The sequence below is a fragment of the Bos grunniens genome, chromosome 7, assembly GCF_055505025.1.
Source record: "Bos grunniens cultivar Pamir isolate PY7600 chromosome 7, Bosgru_T2T1.0, whole genome shotgun sequence".
NCBI lineage: Eukaryota > Metazoa > Chordata > Mammalia > Artiodactyla > Bovidae > Bos > Bos grunniens.
The window spans coordinates 46,352,811-46,370,909 of record NC_141171.1 but is presented as its reverse complement, the minus strand read 5'-3'; the positions used below and the strand labels follow the sequence as shown (position 1 = coordinate 46,370,909).

The 18,099-nt window shown below is 49.3% G+C and overlaps 1 protein-coding gene across 3 annotated transcripts in view; it reads right to left on the bottom strand.

The window, feature by feature from the left end:
* Window positions 1-5,977: 5,977 nt before the first annotated feature.
* The window catches only part of CATSPER3 (cation channel sperm associated 3), a 57,698-nt gene continuing 45,576 nt past the window's right edge, over window positions 5,978-18,099 (bottom strand). For 2 of the 3 annotated variants that reach the window (XM_086411659.1, XM_086411661.1), the window contains 6 exons: window positions 11,591-11,830; window positions 9,629-9,811; window positions 8,771-8,911; window positions 8,295-8,414; window positions 7,052-7,209; window positions 5,978-6,223 (listed from right to left, as the gene is read on the bottom strand). In XM_086411659.1, the coding sequence (XP_086267785.1) occupies window positions 6,118-6,223; window positions 7,052-7,209; window positions 8,295-8,414; window positions 8,771-8,911; window positions 9,629-9,811; window positions 11,591-11,830 (948 nt within the window). In that variant the 3' untranslated portion in view covers window positions 5,978-6,117. The remainder of the gene's footprint in view (window positions 6,224-7,051; window positions 7,210-8,294; window positions 8,415-8,770; window positions 8,912-9,628; window positions 9,812-11,590; window positions 11,831-18,099) is intronic. The other variant, XM_086411660.1, reaches the window with a different exon arrangement.

Genomic DNA, 18,099 nt, shown 5'->3' with positions numbered 1-18,099 from the left:
AAAGACATATTGATTCTTAAAATTCAAAAGGTTCAGAAAAGAGTGAGGACAAAGTCAAGACCACCGTCCCAGCACTAAAATGATTGTTCTCCCAGACATCACTCAGCATACACACGTGTGCATGTACATGTGTTACCCACTCTCACTCACTGTTACATAAAAGACTTATCACAGGTAGCTTTAGAAGCCACTTTTTCAATCATATAATATCAGGAACATCTATTCTTATCAACAAATCATTGTTTTAAGGGCCATATGTATGGACTCATACTAATTCGACCAGTCTCCCCACCAATGGGAGTTGATTTCTTTCGCTGTGTTTCCATCACATCTCGGTGCATTTGTCATTTGGCTCTTCAGGATAATTTCATAAGCAGAACTGCTGGCCCATGGGAACACACAAGTAAAATCTCATGCACATTGCCTTCTGAGAAAGCCACACCTCTTTGCACTGCCAAAAGTGGACAGGGTGCCACCTCATGCCCTGGCCAAGGCTAGGTTTTATCTATCATATTTGCCACTTGAAAGGGAATATCTCACTGCCAGTGTGTGTGTGTGTGGTTTTATTTCTCCCTTTCCAAATGGTGCACGTATGCACAGTTCTGCACCTGGGTTTTTCCACCTGACACTTCTTTCACACCTTTTCCACTTGCTCATTTGTGAATCAGGTAAAAAGTCACTGATGCAGGTCAAGAACCTCCCAAAGCACCCCCTGAATGCCCACAGCTTCTCCCCTTGCTGATGAGGTGTCAGAAGGCACAGGAGCAGGCAGAGGGCCAGAAAGGACTGACCACAGCATCACCACCTAGGACGCAGCCTCCTGGGCCCGGGGCCGCTCTGCACAGCCCTGTCTGACAAGGCCGGCTCATCCTGCCTGCTGAGCTCATGCCTGCTCGGAGCGTCCCGTCAGCCCAGCCAAGCCTCCCAGGGCCTGCTTGACTGGAACCCAGGGAAGGGTGATTTCTAAGCCAAACCCCTCTTCTGCCCAGGCTATAATTTCCTGATTAGGCACCACAGTCACCACCCATCTGCACACACTGATTGCTTCCTGCTACCGTCTCCATCCCTGGAGCTCCCAGGGCTGCTAAGTCAGGACCCACTGGGCCAGCAGACTTCAGAGCCTCCACGAGGCAACAAGAAGGGGCCAGGAAACTGGCTAAATGAGGCTGGTCTGAGGGACCACCCCTTCTCCTCCCAGAGGCAGGCCCTGCTCAGGAGGGAATCATGGTTTGATTTTTAGAGTTCAAAAAATTGCTTTGATAAGAAAGAACAAAGCTGCTGTGAGACCGCAGAGGGGACCATGTATGGTCTGCGTTCAGATACTGACTCTGCCCTCCAATGATGATCTCACCAAGTAACAGTCTTTCTGAGTGTTGTCTGCCCACTTGTAAGATGAGGATAACATTTCCCTAGAGGATTGTTGCACAGTATCATAGCAGAGTGGTTAGAGCCAGAAATGCTTGGTTCTTCCCCCTTAGTTATACAGCCTTGGGTACATTGCCTCTGTGAACCTCAGTTTTGCCACCTGTTTAATGGGAACAATGAAAGTACCTAAGCGTTGTTATGAGTTTCAAATCATGTATGTCAAAGTATTTGAAACAGAACTACTGATAAAACAGAAGGTGGTATTTTCCACAGTCAACAAAGAGAATAGGTCATACCTCTGGAGCCTCGGCTGGACCGCTGCTTGGACTCTTCCCTCGCTGGTCCAGCAGCATGTTTTGAAGAGTCTTTTCACCTCACGCCCCAATCCTAGACATCAAGGCCCCAGTGGGGAAGGAGGAAGTCAAGGGGCAGTTGTGCTCTCAGGATCCTGAACTGGGGCAGTGGGGGGCCTCTGCTGTGAGAGGCCATTGTCCCATTACCAGATTACAAAAGTTGGGGGTCAACCTAAGAATTTTACAGCAGACTTTTCATCCCCCGTTGGCCTCTTCACACCTCCTGTTGAGACCTCAGTTTCACTTTGCAGAAAGCCAGTCACACTTAGTGCCATTGCCCTCAGGAGTACTGCATCTAGAGGCCTCAAATCGCAGCTGGGGGCTCAGTGGTGGTTTTTAAAGCCCTCTCAACGTATCCCAATTTTAGCCTAGGAGGTCCCTATGACAAATGGCCATCTTATAACATAGATCCCACATAATCAGATCTCTTCATGGGGCTCCATTTTCAAAAGACAAGGTTCAGCAACCAGAAATCATCCCTCAATAAGTCCCATCATTAATGGCCTCTCTCCAGGAGTGTCACTGGGGATCCGGTTCTCACCCAACAAGGATGCCTGTCCCCACCTGTCCCCTTTCCATTCTCGCCCTCCAGCTGGGTCAGAGTCTCGGTTCAGAGCCTCTGACTCGTGGCCTCAGATTTTACTTCCTTCTTCCTCCCTGTCCCAGTTCCTATCCTATAGGTCTAGTGAGCCTCTCCCATTATGCTGCTTCTCTGCCATGGAGGAGAAGCCAGGAGCCGACCAAGAAAGCACCAACGCTTCCCTTTCCTTCCGGCTCTCCAGCCCTGCCTCCCCCATATCCCCAGGGCTGCAATGTACCAAACCTCAGGTGAAATCAGAGCAAGAACTCGGGGAGGTACAGCACGTGGCCAACCACGCACAGAGGACATTCTTGGTGCAGAGTGTAGGGCAGAGTGAGGTGCACGCATGTTGGTAAATTTTACCCCGTTACACTGAGTGCCTTTCTCCCTCATTTCCCAACCCCTGTAACTAGAATCAACAATGATTACCTCTCCTTCCTGAGTAGCCTAGTTAGGAATTCAGAGCCGTCTTCTCCTGACCTGGTGAAGGGCAGTTTGTTATAAGTGTCCCGTCTGACCCACCATTTGGGGAAAATTTCAAGGTGTGCAGTCTCCAGCATCTCAGTATTGAGTTTTTAGGGACTGTTGGAATAAAGAGGAGCACTTATAGTCTCAGTCACTGCCTGGATTTCCATATTACAGAGACTGCTTCCTGCTGGTGGAATCAACAAGCAGTTAAAAAAAAAAAAACAATCCGGCCACCTTCCAAATACCTCTAGCCTTGGATTCCATATTCCTTCCTACAAGAGCTGGGGGAGGGCCTGGGAGTGACCAGAAGACTTGAGCCCAGGTCCTGGGTATCCCACTGCAGCCCCAAACTACCCAGCTGGCAGGATGGAGATAGGCAAGCCATCTGGGGACAGCTCTGCCGGATCCCCGGGTAGGGGGGCGGTGGGTAGGAGGAGGGTCCTGCTTTCCACAGCCAGGCCTGGGCAAGCAGAGCCACTTGTGCCCGAAGCAAATCAACTGAAAGCCTTGGCCAAGCCTGTTTGAGTTGGTGAGAGCCCAAGTGGGAATTCCAATCTGCCAGTGTTTGCTCTGCAGGCAAATAGAGCCAAACAGAATGCTGCTTGGGGACTTTACGCCAAATATCCACTGGCTTGAGCTGCCAGCAGTGCTGAGCCAGCCCTCTGCACATCACCCTCTCCCAGTTCCTGCTCTGTGAAGGCCTTCTGCTTGCGCCCTGCCAGGAAGAGTGCCCTTCTACACCGCAGCCCTGCGGCCCATGCCTGGGCTTCCCTCCTGGGCCCCAGGCCCTGCAGGCCCAACGGGTCATCTGGCCACCCTGCACCAGCTCCACCTGGATGCCCATTCTCCTCGACTCCCAGGTTCCTGACCTCAGCTTCCTGCTCTCAGCTCCGTACTTTCCACCCCTGGTACTGTGTCATTGGCCCGGTCCCTCTCAGCCCCTGGCCAGGCCAGCCCGCTGCAGCTGGCCACATAGCAGAGGCAGAGCTGACAACCAGGAAGCGCAGACCACAGTTGATCATGTCTTTTCTTTTTTAAAACACTCTCAGGTTTTTTTAAACACTCATCATCAAATAAAATGATCCTTATAGCGAGACGTGAGTTCAGTCCCTGGGTCAGGAAGACCCCCTGGAGGATGAAATTGCTACCCATTATTGTATTCTTCGGAGAAGGCAATGGCACCCCACTCCAGTACTTTTGCCTAGAAAATCCCATGGACGGAGGAGCCTGGTAGGCTGCAGTCCATGGGGTCGCTAAAGTCGGACACGACTGAGCGACTTCACTTTCACTATTCACTTTCATGCATTGGAGAAGGAAATGGCAACCCACTCCAGTGTTCTTGCCTGGAGAATCCCAGGGACGGGAAGCCTGGTGGGCTGCCGTCTATGGGTCACAGAGAGTTGGACACGACTGAAGCGACTTAGCAGCAGCAGCAGCATTGTATTCTTGCCCGGAAAACCCCATGGACAGAGGAGCCTTGTGGGCTACAGTCCATGGGGTCACAAAGAGTCAGACATGACTGAGCAACTAACACTATAGCTGGACAGTTTTATCAGCCCATTTCTCAGACGAAATAGCTAAGGTTTCAAAAGACCAGACACCTTGCCCAAGGCCACCTGATTAAGAAATCCATGCCTCCTGACTCTAAAACTGTGGTACTCACAAACTTGCCTCCCTGAGGAATTTTTAAAACCTTTTGTTCACCCACAGAGGCCTAGGCCAGTTCCCGCATGTTTCCTAGTGAAAGCAGGGGAGGTATTTTCACATTCCCCCAAGCAACCCTGGCACATCCAGAGTGGACAGTTGGCAACATCTGCCTTGTCCCAGCCCTAAATCAGAGCCACTGCCTGAGGCCGGCACGCTGGGCTGTCTGGGCTGTACACACTAGAGCCCCCCTAGAAGCCCCCAACCTGGAGTCACCCCCTTCACTGCTAGGCACTGGAGGCATCCCTCGCTTACTTCAGGGCCCCCTCCAGGGCACAGAGTTCTCTCCAGTCCAGGAAGGGGCAAGGCCATGCTTCCTACCCTTGGAGGACTCCCCAGGGCATGGCGATGGGTCTCATGCTCTAGAGCAGTCCTTCTCGGTAGTTTCGCACGATGCTCAATTTGGTCCTGAGTGTGAACATTTGCAAATGGAAATGATTTTAGTATCTCGGAGGACACATGCTCTCTACAGTCAAGCAGTTACTGTCACTTCCTCAGGGACATTTCTTCTCAGCCATTCTAGGCAACCATGGGAACGAAAAGGGCCAGGAGGAGACTGTGGCTTTCTCATCACGGAACCCCCAGCACAACTCAGGAAAGAGCAGTAAAGGCTTCCGCAGGCCCTTGTCTTCCTCTGGCTTCAGGGGTGCCGTCATCCAGGCCTGGAGCTCACGGACCCCCATGGGGCCTTGTCCAGCCATTCTCAATTCTATGTGTTTTTCTACTTATCATCCTTCCCAGGGTGGGCCTGGCCTTTCTGTGCCCAGCGATAGAAGCTGGTCTCCCACCCCAGCCCAACCCAGAACTCAGCACTTGTCCAAGAAGAGGGCCCTGCCAAGATGACAGGCCTCAAGAACACTCCCCAGAAACAAGAGCAGAGCAGGCACTGATGGGTCTCTGGTTTGGCCAGATGCGAGCAAGGGGTGCCAGCCACCCCCAGCCACCACCACCTAGGCCTTCAGATGGCTCCAACACTGGTGGGCCAGGGCCTTGCTGACTGTGGGAGTCATCTGGCCGGGGATGACGTGGAAAAGGCTGCCTTTTGAGTAAAGGGCTCTAACTAAGGGAAGGGAGCAGCCCAAATGCCTGGTGCTGTCACCCTTCTGGGGCACCACTATCACCGTGAGCCTCAGGAAAAGCAGAGAAGAATTCCAGAGAGAGACCTCCATGGCATTGTGTGCAGAGAGAGAGCTGTGACCCTGCCAGCATGGGGGCCCACAAAGGCGAGCCAGCAGAGCTTCCTAGGCCAGTGGGGCCACACCAGATCACAGGAGCCATGCCCTCTCATGGGACTGTGGGAGGCCCTTCTCGGTCCAGGGTCCAGGTGGCTTTCCCAGGAGCCCAGTGGGACCTGGCTGCGGGGGTCGAGGGAAGGGAAAGCCAGCGTGGCCCCCAGGTGTGGCCTCTGGCCAGGGTGAGCCTTGAGCTCCTCTCTCCCCACTCCCCATTCCCAAGGTCTCGCTGTGTCATGTGAGGAGGAATCAGACTTCATGGGCACCAACTCGGGTCAGCTCCCAAAGGTAGACAGATGTCATGATCACAGCAACAGCCGCACAGAGGTCAACCCAGAAAACAAGTGTTCAATGGGGGGCGGTGGGGTTGGGTCACAGCCCCCGCGGTCCACGGTGGCTGGGTGCCCACATCCAGCTACTTCTCATCGACCTTCTCCGAGGACTTGGACTGCTTCTTCTGGGGCAAGTCTTCAAGCATGAGGCTCAGCACGTGCACAATCTCGTAGTACAGCTCCTGAAGCCTGGGAGTGGAGGAGGAGGGCCTTAGCTCACAGTGAGCTCCGCTCCACCTGGCCCTGCCCACTGCACGCTCACACCTGCATGTCCACCATATCTGGCAGGTGTGGGTCAGGAAAGAGCACGGACCTGAGAACCAGACTGGGCTGGGTGGGAAGGCCAGGTCGGCCAGGCTCCCTGGGATCTGGGAGGAAGTTCTCTCACTGCCCATGTTAGGTTGGAGACAGCAGACTCCTGGGCTCTGAGTTGAGGTGACTGCCTGAGGGCGGCCTGGACACTGCCAGATCCACTCTTGGGCCAACGCTGGGCATTCCTAGACCCCCTCCAGTGTACAAAGCCCTCCAGGGGGCTTTTGCTGAGACATCAGGCTAATTGTGCCCCTCTTCTTCCTGCAGTAGTGGCCAGTGTGACCCCAGCTAACTCACACTGAGCACAGTCCCGAGCTTTACACACACTGCTTTCCTAGTGTCAGTCCTTCCTGTGACAGGCGGGAAAGGGACAAAGACTTGGCCAGAGTCACACAGGAAGCAGTAACAGAACCAGGTCAGGAGCTTCAGCTTCTGACTTGCAGCCAGAGGTCTTTCCTCTGCCCCACTGAGAAGGGCTTGGTGAGGTGCTCTTGGAGAATCAAAGGAAGCAATGTTTAAAAACAGGTCCGTTTTTTAAACTGAGGAGGGCCAGTGGGCAGTGCTCCCCCCACCAGCAACAGGCCTGCCCATATAGCAGCCCAGCCCCTGCACACCCCCCAGGAAGGACCTGGCTCTGCCTTCCCTGCACATCAGCCAGCACCCCACCAGGACCCGTGGGCCAGGGTCAGGGGGGCTGGGACTGACTTGTGGATGGTAGCATCCTGGTTGTCCAGGGTGGACAAGTAGATGTCAATGAAGGGCAGGCTAGTGCCAAAATCATCCAAGACCATGGGGTCAGTGTGCCGCAAAGTCTTCTTAAACTTCTCCACCAGTTCAGTGAAACTCTTGTGGTCAAGATCTTTCTAGAGAGAGGAGCATAAACAGAGCAGCACGACGAGAGTCTTGCTACACAAAGACCTGGGGACCCTCCACGAGGAGCACAGGCAGAGGCCTGACCCTGGCCCCCAGATGAGTCCTGAGTACAAGCACAGGCCACCCCAACCCCTTCTGGGCCTGGACCCCCCTGCCTGGGGCCACCTGGTGAGCTACTACACCTGACGTGAGGACAACTGACCTGGCATGAGGACCGGTGACATGGAAGGAACTGGGATAGCCTGAGCACGGCTCAGCGTTTCACCCTGTTGTGGACAAGTCTCAGACACACAAAACAGGAGGACGTCTCCACCTCGGAGAGGAGGCTGAGGAGAGGGGCACTGGCCTCACGGGGAGAAAGGGGCAGTGGTTCAGGACCTGGCTGGGCACTCCAGGCAGCTCAGAGGGCTTCAGCCCTCACAGTTGTATCATGCTTGACAGAAAATCTCCAGCCCATTGAACTCATTCTTGTTCCAGTTTAGAAAAACTGAGGTTAGTAACACCTGTCAGTAACACCCCATGACCTCCCCCGCTCCGCGACCGGGAATGGAGCCTGCTTGGCACCCAGTGAATCCTCGGGAACAAGACTGCTCAAGGCCAAGGGCCCAGCAATGGAGTGTTGCCCATGAAGGAGGGAAATGTTAGCGCTTCCCTCGTGGCTCAGATAGTAAAGAATCTGTCTGCAATGCAGGAGACCTGGGTTCAATCCCTGGGTCAGGAAGATTCCCTGGAAAAGGAAATGGCAACCCACTCCAGTATGCTTGCCTGGGAAATCCCATGGACAGAGGAGCCGGGTGGGCTATAGTCCATGGCCCAGCAATGGAGTGTTGCCTATGAAGGAGGGAAATAGTATAATCACAACACTCAACACTTGAAGAGGTCCAGAGAAAATACAAAAAGGTAGAGAACACAGTCTGACTCTGAAAACTAGAGAGAGGTGGGCAGCCGACTCTCCAAATGCACAGATGCCTAAGGCCCCCCACCTTCCACCCCGGCCCCCAGGCCCGTCTTCCTGACCATCCCTTCAGCCCTGACTGTCCCTCTGCTTGTCTGCCTGCCCATGGAGACAGCCTACCTGGGTCTGCATCAGCTTGCTGACTTCTTCTTGCTGCCGCTTCAAAATCACCTGCTTCTCTTCCATGAGGTTCATGCGTCTCTCCAGCATCAGCTCCCGCTCAAACTTTTTGATGGAGTCCTAGAGGGCAGGAGGATGGAGGTAAGATGCAGGGCTCTCCCTGTGCACCATCCCCACCTCCCCTCTTCCCCAGTCTCCCACTGCCACTCAGGCCCCTCAGCAGGAGGACCCCCTCACAGGGCCAGCCCCCAACTCAAGCTGCCCGCTGCAGCTGCAATGACCTCCCAAGTACCTGTCCTGCTGGCCACCATCATGAGGGGGGCTCAGGGAGAAGGGTTGCGCCGGCATAGAGATGGGCCCACCTGGTCCCCTCCCTTCCAATTCCAGAGCGAGACGGCTCAGAGATGATCCACCTGCCACACTTAACCAACACCACCCCGCCCCCGCCCCACCAATCCTTACAAGCGCCACCTCACCTCAGTGTGGATGATCATCACACCCACAAACATGCTGAGGAAGACAAAGGAGGCAAGCAAGATAAAGATGATGGTGAATGAACGGCTCAGAATCAAATTCCGGGCATCCAGCTGCTCCTGCAGGTCTGTCCAGCCATCGACCTACTCAGGCAGGGCAAGTGCCAAGGCTCAGGGGGGCAGGCCTCCTGCTCACCTGCCCTAGGGGAGCCCTGGCCCTACTGAGGAGCAGGCTGGCTCTTCTTCCACATCAGCCCCTCCACATCACACCCCCTAATCCACCGACTCCATTGCATACAGGCTGGCAGAGATGCAGGGCACCACTGGGTGTGGGCACTTCTGTCCAATGTGCCCTAAGGGCTCTTCTCCAAAAGGCCTTCCAGCTTTCCCCAAGAGACACTGCCCCTCTGCCAGGCCCTCCTTTGGAAAAGACCTCAATCTTGCCAGAACCCAGTAGAATCTAGACTTTGAGACAGGTTTTGCAGACTTATTCTGCATGGATTTGTGACAGCCTATTCCCCAAAAGGCTTTGTGATGTGGGTTTTCCTCCTAAATTACACTTCAATTAGGATGAATTATCTTTTGAGAACTTTTGAAAAGTTTTACCACCCCATGGGGCAAATAGGAATGCTGTAGGGAGTCACAAGATTAGAGTCAGTGATGGACTCTTGGCCAGGGTGCTAGCCTGTGCCTTGTCCTGGGAGACCATTCCTCAGCTTCCCCCCAACCCCAGCTAAGTGTCTGAGTGTGGGAAAGACCCCAAGTGAGGCCCAGCATGTCCACACACTCGCACCAGCTGCCAGTCCCCTTTCAAGGCCCCTGCCTGACCCCCACCCCCGCCACTGTTCCCAAACATGGTACCGTGGCCAAGCTGAAGAGAGTGAAGAAGGCCAAAGCCAGGTTCCCCCAGTTATTCATGTCACCCCCTTCTGGAAGTCCAAACAGGCAGAAGCCCAGGATGGCAAAGATGTACATCAGGACGAAGAATAGGATGAGCACGGAGGCCACGGTGTAGGCTGTCTGCCCCATGGCAGTGATGAGTGTCTGCAAGGCAGAAGCACAAGGGCTAGGTCAGGCTGCCGGCCGGGCTGGGCTCAGAGGACAGCGGTTCAGCCTGTCCCAACCATAGCTGCCCCGGTATCTGGTGCCTTGCCTAGCACATGGTAGATGCTCCATAAATGGTTGAATGAACAAATGGGAGCAGTGTCCAGATTGAGGGCTGGAGCAATCTAACAGTGGTTCACCAGTGCACGGCCTCCATGCTCAGTCACCCATGGGGGGATTGCCCGTGCTGCCCCAGGGCTGGAGTAGTTGCCCCATCAGCACCCCTGAGCTCTCTACTTGAATCCAGCCTGCCTCTGTTCATCCCAGGGTGTCCTGTTTCTGCTCCTCAGCTGAGGGCCAGCCCTGAATGCTCTTCCAGGTCCAGGAGGAGCAGGGGAGCCACCTTGGAAACAGGAATGAAGAGGGCTCAGAGGAGTGGGGCTTCCCAGGTTTTCTGGGCCCCAACTCCCAGGCAGGTCTTCATCTTGTGATCTCAGTCTTCGTCCATGACATGGGTGTTGGTCTTATCTCCCACGCCTCATCGTTCATTCTCCCTGCCCTGGAGTCTTGCATATACGTGTTCAGCTACCTAGATCTGTCCCTGATACCTTGTCAAGGTAGGGAGATGTTCCTATTTCAAGATGCAGGATCAGAAGCTCAGAGAAGCAAAACGCCTCGTCCACAGTCACATTGTGATACACCAGCAGGGCTGGAACCCACTCTCCAGCCCCTTGCATTGTGCCACCATTGTCAACTGCAAAAAATCTTTTTTCTAAGCTGAGAAACTATTAACATAGAAAAGGAGGTACTGGTAGAGCTGGGACCCAGGACGGTGAAGTTCTGACAGTTCGAGGTAAAGTGTGAAGCAGAGAGACAGCCAAGGAGCACTGGGGCTGCCCTGCCTGCAGACCAGTCTGGCAGCTGCCTGCAGGAATAAATGCCCACCCCACACCTCCCTCCTCTCCTTGGAGAAAGAAAACCAGTGTTTGGGGATTCATTCCAAAAGAACTGAGATGTTAAAAAAAAAAAAAAAAAGCTGCCTCCACTCCTGCAAGAGAAACAGAACTTCTTTCCCAAGATTGCCAAGACTAAAGAGGTAAGAACTCATGAAGAACGTGGCAGTGGGACGCAGTGTGCAGGTGAGGTTTGCATGGTCAATAGGCCCAAACAAGCCCCTTCCCAGAGAAGCGTGGGCCTGAGCAGAGCCCGGGCAAACACACTGGGCCCAGGATGAGCGCCTGAGGGTGTGCTTGGGCCACCTCTGACGTGTGCTCTGACACCACTGAGCCAAGTAAAGACCGGCCACCATGTGTCCCCCAGCAGGAGCAGGACTTCCAGAGCTTCCTGAACAAGTCATGAGACCCTCCCCTCAAGAGAAGCTGCAGACTTTTAGTTTTCTGGGGGAAGACGTGAGTGGCCAGACCCATCAAAGAGCTGGAGGCTCCTGGGCACATACTCCAAAGGGTCTGGACCATAAGAAAATCAGTCACTCTGCAGCACGGGAGAGAGGGCAAGATGAGATGGACTCGAGTCAGAACAACTTTCAAAGGTCAGCTCCAGTATCTAACTGCTGAGTGACTGTGGGTCTCAGTTTCTTCATCTGTAAAATGGAGCTAACACCTTTCCTAGAATCATTTAAGGGTGAAATGAGATAAAACAGGTAAAGATCAACCTCCCACACAAGAGGACTCAATCACCGTAGGAGAGAAACAGAAGTACCATTTCATCGGGGGCCCAATTGCCCGCACATGCACAGCCACAGCACTCCAGGCCACTCACCCGGATGCCGCGGCTGTAGGTGATAAGCTTGAGGATGCGCAGGGACTGCACACCGTCGGCGATGTTGAGGTAGGGGTAGTGCTTGCCCTTGATCTTGCGGAGACTGTAGGGGATGAAGATGATGATGATAATGACCACATCGAGCAGGTTGTAGCCATCCTTCCAGTAGCTGATGGGGTCCACATAGAGTTTCATGCAGAACTCAGAGCTATAGATGGACACAAAGATGAGCTCTGAGACCTGCAGGGGTGGCGAAAGTGGCAGGGTCAGACCAAGCTGCACACCTTCCCCTGCCTGGGCCACCCGATGAGGGGTGTGTGTTGGCAGGGGGAGGATGCTCCTAAGTCAGCCACAGGACAGAGAAACCCAGGCAGAGTCCCGGGCACACAGTGGACACAGAGTGCCTGATTCCCTTCTCCTTCGGAGTCTTCCCTACCCTGTGGCCCCGACCCAGAGAACTTGGGAATGATTGACCGTCAGAATGACTATCGAGGTCCAGTGGGAAGTATACATCAGGCAACACAGAAGGAAGGTTCCCAAAGAGAAGATTCCAAGAGCCTTCTGGCCAACTTTAATACCCAGATGAACAGAGATGAACTATTCACACATCTACTTATATTTACTCTATTATCACACCCACTTAAAATCAGTTAACTAATCTGCTTCTGAAGAATGTTCTGCTTATTTTCAACTGTTACACCTTATGAAACAACCTTATTCAAATTCTTCTTATGTATGAACAATTCCAGGGGATTTTATTTTACCAAAACACACTTTTTGAGGCATCTAAGTTTTTGCTTATCATCAATGCATTCATTCATTGAGGAAGTGTTGATTAAGCCTCTACCACATGCCAAGCGCTGTTTCAGGTATAAAGAAACACAACAGTGAATGAGACAGAGAATGTCCAGCCCCCATGAAACTGACAGTCTAGTTGGAGAGACAGAAATGAAGGTTTAGACAAATACATATATCCCATCACACAGGAAGGAAAGTGGAATGGCCACAAGGGAGAAAGGGACTGGTCAGGTGGGGAAGGGCGGTCATGACAGCTACTTAGAAAAGGTGCAGAGCGGAGGCCTTGCTAAAGCCAGGAATGCAGCCATAACAAAATCTAGGAGAATACTTCCCAGGGGTGTGCACAAGCGTCCTAAAGTGAGAAAGGAACAGCAGAGCCAGGGTGGCTAGAACAGAAAGGGGCGAGCAGAGCAGGAGATGAAGGTGGAGAGGCCAGCTGTGTAGGGAGGGCCTGGCAGGCCTGGGGAAGGCTGTGAACTTTAACCTCAGCCTTGGAGCTGGAGCAAGGAAGTGATGTGAACTGATTTACATTTTTAAGAGATCTCCATCGAAATGACAGAGTAGGGAAACTGGCGGGAATAGCGACAGGGAGGCAAGTTAGGAAGGAGGTGATAGACAGTAGAAGAATTAATTCTAGCATCACTCAGGCAAGAGACTGGGTTAGATTGCATTGGACTGGGGAACAGTGTGGGGCTGAAGAGAAGAGGACAGATTCCAGATGTATTCTGTTAGCAGTCATGACAGGACTTTCTGAGGGACTCAGGGATGTACAGAAGGCAAGGAAGATTCCTCACACAGAGCAACCAGGTAAATGCTGATGCCTTTAACGGAGATGAGTTTGGGGTGGGTTGAAGTGGGGAGCTAGCAAGAGTTTCTAGAGGGAAATAGAAAAGGTTTTGAGATACACCACCTTTTAAATATGTCAGATGCTATCACTGGAAATTATAGCTCAAGCCACAACTATCCATTTGGATTACATTAGGGCCTCTGGTGGTGTTATTTGTCCTGTACACTTCTATTTGTGGTCTCCACATGGCAACCATTTATATACACTTTTATGTTTGTTAACTACAATGAAACATTTAGATACACAAAAAGATGTAAAAGAATAATATAATGAACAACCATATACTATTATACCATTTAGCTTAAGAAATAAAATATTACCATTACAGACAGAACCTCACATTGATCAAATCCCCTTCCCTTTCCACAAAAGCAAGCCTATTTCAAATCTGGAGTATGCCTTGCTCTTATATTTTATACTTTTACCACATATGTATCCCCAAAAGTGCATGGTATGGTTCTGCATCTTTCATATACTACATAAATTGCATATACACTAAAGCATCCTTTGGGAAATTTTTTTATTTAAAATTATAAGATTCATCCATGTTGATCTATGTAAACCTAGTTTAGAGTTTCCCCACTGTTTAGCAATTCCACTTATGAAAATATTAAAATTTTTTAAATCTAGATACCCATTGGGTGATATTCAGCTTCTTTGTAATTTTTTACCTATAAAAGCACAAAAAGTTTGAGCAAAAATACAGGGCCATTTAAAAAGCAGACTTGAGGTCCTGTGCCCCTGGGCCCTCCTCTCAGCCAGAGCATAGGTAAGATGCCTGGGAGTACAGTGTCCTTGAACCTATGAATAGATCCTCCGTGCCCCCAGGGACTCCTGCCCACACCACAGCCAGTTGTGAGCACCCCTCGGGCTCCCAGCTGCTGGAGCACCCAAAAGGGAATTCTCCTATTTGCTAAGATTCTACTGTGCCTGGTGATTATGATCTGCCTCAATCGGTGATTGAATGATATTTACTAGTATCTTATTTATCATCTATGTGTATTACCTGTACATCAAGATAGAGATTACCAACTGGCCTTGGAGTGATTTCTTCCAGACCCTCATAGTAGTCACCCTCTACCTGATCACCCGTCTTGTTGTCCTTGTTGAGAGAGGAAATCACTCCAAAATCATCACGGGGTAACTGGGTCTAATCGTGGGTGACTATGTGGCTCTAACAGCCATGTGACCTTCCCCTTGTGACAGCAAAGACACAGCGGCCCCACTAACCCTGTAGAATGCCGGGTGTAGGTGAATTTCTTTCATTTATCTCTGAAACCTGCAAATAACACCTCCACCGAAATAACTGCCTGCCCCTACGACACCCCCAGCCAACTCGCAGCCCCATGCTTTATTGTACACACATTGTCCTCTGTTACAACATAGGAATAGAATTACCTGATTGTAAAATATGAGCATCTTCAGCTTCACTGAATATTGCCAAATTGTATTCTGAAGCGGTTGTACCAACTTACTTTAATAGCAACAATGGTTCTTTTTTTTACGTCCTCACCAACACTTCCTACTGTTGGACTTCTTAATTTTTATTAATCTGATGGAGTGATATCTTATTTTTCATTTTGTCTTTCCTCTAATTATTCATAAAATTGGGCATCTTTTTATGTGTTTACTGAACTGCCTATTCCTAATTTGTCCCCAGATTTTTTGCTGGATTGTCTTTTGCTTCTTGATTTGAAAGAAAATATATCCACATACTTTGAATCCTAATCCTTTACCTGATACATGCAGGTAAGGTTTCAAATAGCTTCTCCTACACTGACTTATCTTTTCACCTCTTTAATGATCTTCTGATGAACACAAGTTTAAAGTTTTAATGGAATCAAATTAACCAAACTTTTTCTTCACTGCTTATATATTTCATACCTTAAAATTCCTTTCCCTCCTGAGATCATATAAATCTTCTATATTTTCTTCCAAACATTCTGAAGTTTCACTTTTCAAGTTAGGTCTTTAGCTGTGTATGCTGGAAGGTAGAGATCCAACTGGAGTGTTTTCCTCCATAGGTACTGTTTAATGAAGAAACCCTTCCACCACTCATTTGCAGGGCCATCTCTCAGGGGCCAGGTTTTCATCCCAGCCAGGTCTGATTCTGAGTACTCTGTCCTGTTCCCCTGGTCTATTTGTCTATCTGTGTTGTCTATTCATGCATTGTCATCCTGCTTAGTTACTAATAGGCCTTACAGAAAGACTCATAGAAAGCCTTATAGAAAGACTTCTCCCCTTTTCACTTTAAAAACCATCTTGGTTTTCCTTTCTTTCATTCTTTCATCTAAATTTTAGCATTGGCTTTTGGCAACCCATAAAAAATCCTGCCAGATTTATTATTGGAATTGCACTGATATTAAATAGTTTAACCGGGGGAGACTGCATCTTGAAGAAACTGGGCCTTTCTATGCATGATCTAATATATCCTTCCATTTCTCTATATCTTCTTTAATAACCTTTATATATTTCTTTCTCTTTAAAAATCTCACAATACTTTTATTAGATTTGCCTCTAATACTTTCTGTATCTTATAAGTGCTATGTCTTTTGTTGCTGATATATTAAATATATTTTATTTCTTAATCATATATCCACCAAATTTTCTGGACTTTATTAACTTATTAATTTTATTAACTTTATATTTATTCCAGATTCTTTGAGGATTTCTATGCAGAAATCATAACACCTGCGAATAATTACAGTCTTTTAAAACTTTCTAATTCTTAATTTTTTTTATTCCTTTTCCTTGTATTATACATTGGCTAAGACACTGATACAAATCTTGTCAAGAATAACTGGACTATAGCTTTAAAAAAATACTGTTACAATTTCACCATTGAGTGTGAACTTTGATATAGGTTTTTCATAGGTACTCTTAATTACTTTAAAACAAATCCTTTCTATCCCTAGTTTGATAAATTTTTATCATGAAAGATACTCAAGATAAACTGTTTTATGCATCTCTTAAAGTGATTTTATTGGACTTTTTTCTCCTTTAGTATTTTAAGCTAGTTAATAAAATACCTAGATTTTTATAATACTTGGATTCCTGGAAAAGCCCAACTTGGCAATGTTATATATTACCTTCTTCATATATTTTTAAAACTTCAGTTTCCTAATATTCTGTTTGGGATTGTAATGTCCAAGTTCATGATATTGGGCATAATTTTCCTTTTTCATTTTGTCATTGAGTAGTTTTGGCATGAAGGTTATACTAAGTCGTCCCTTAGTATTCCCAGGGGATTGGTTCCAGGACTATCCCACAGATGCCAAAATCCAAGGATGCTCAAGTCCCTTATAAAATATGGCATGGTATTCGCATATAAGCTACACATACTCTCCCCACATACTTTAAAACATTTTTAGATTACTTACATTGTTGTTGTTCAGTCGCTAAGTTGTGTCTGACTCTGCTACCCTACGGACTGCAGCACTCCAGGCTTCCCTGTCCTTCACTTTTCGGAGTTTGCTGAAACTCATGTCCATTGAGTCAGTGATCCTATCCAACCGTCTCATCCTCTGTTGCCCCTTCTCCTTTTGCCTGCAATCTTTCCCAGCATCAGAGTCTTTTCAAGTGAGTCGGCTCTTCCCAGCAGGTGGCAAAAGTATTAGAGCTTCAGCCTCAGCATCAGTCCTTCCACTGAATATTCAGGGTTGACCAGGATTAACTGGTTAGATCTTCCTGCAGTCCAAGGGTCTCTCAAGAGTCTTCTCCAGCACCACAGTTCAAAAGCATCAATTCTTCGGCACTCAGCCTTCATTATGTTCCAACTCTCACATCTGTACATGACTACTGGAAAAACCATACCTGGAACTTTGTCAGCTAAATGATCTCTCTGCTTCTGAATACACTGTCTAGGTTTGTCATAGCTTTCCTTCCAAGGAGCAGTACAGTTCAGTCGCTCAGTCGTGTCTGACTCTGCAACGCCATGGACCGCGGCACACCAAGCTTCCCTGTCCATTACCAACTCTCAGAACTTGCTCAAACACGTGTCCATTGAGTCGATGATGCCATCCAATCATCTCATCCTATGTCGTCCCCTTCTCCTCTTGCCTTCAATCTTTCCCAGCATCAGGGTCTTTTCCAATGAGTCAGTTCTTCGTACCAAGTGGCCAAAATATTGGGAGCTTCAGCTTCAGCAGCAGTCCTTCCAATGAATATTCAGGACTGATTTTCTTTAGGATAGACTGGTTAGATCTCCTTGCAGTCCAACGGAGTCTCAAGAGTCTTCTCCAACACCACAGTTCAAAAGCATCAATTTTTGGCACTCACCTTTCTTTATAGTCCAACTCTCACATCCATACACGACTACTGGAAAAACCATAAATTTGACGAGATGGGCCTTTGTTGGCAAAGTAATGTCTCTGCTTTTTAATATGCTGTCTAGGTTTGTCATAGTTTTTCTTCCAAGGAACAAGTGTCTTTTAATTTCACTGCAGCCACCATCTGCAGTGATTTTGGAGCCCCCCAAAATAAAGTCTCTCACTGCTTCCATTGTCTCCCCATCTATTTGCCATGAAGTGATATGACCAGATGTCATGATTTTAGTTTTGAATGTTGAGTTTTAAGCCAACTTGTTCACTCTCCTTTTTCACTTTCATCAAGAGGCTCTTTAGTTCTTCTTCGCTTTCTTCCATAAGGGTGGTGTCATCTGTGTATCTGAGGTTATTGATATTTTTCCAGGCAATCTTGATTCCAGTTTGTGCTTCATCCAGCCCGGCATTTGGCATGATGTATTCTGCATATAAGTTAAATAAGCAGGGTGACAATATACAGCTTTGATGTACTCCTTTCCCAATTTGGAACCAGTCTGTTGTTCCATGTCCAGTTCTAACTGTTGCTTCTTGACCTGCATACA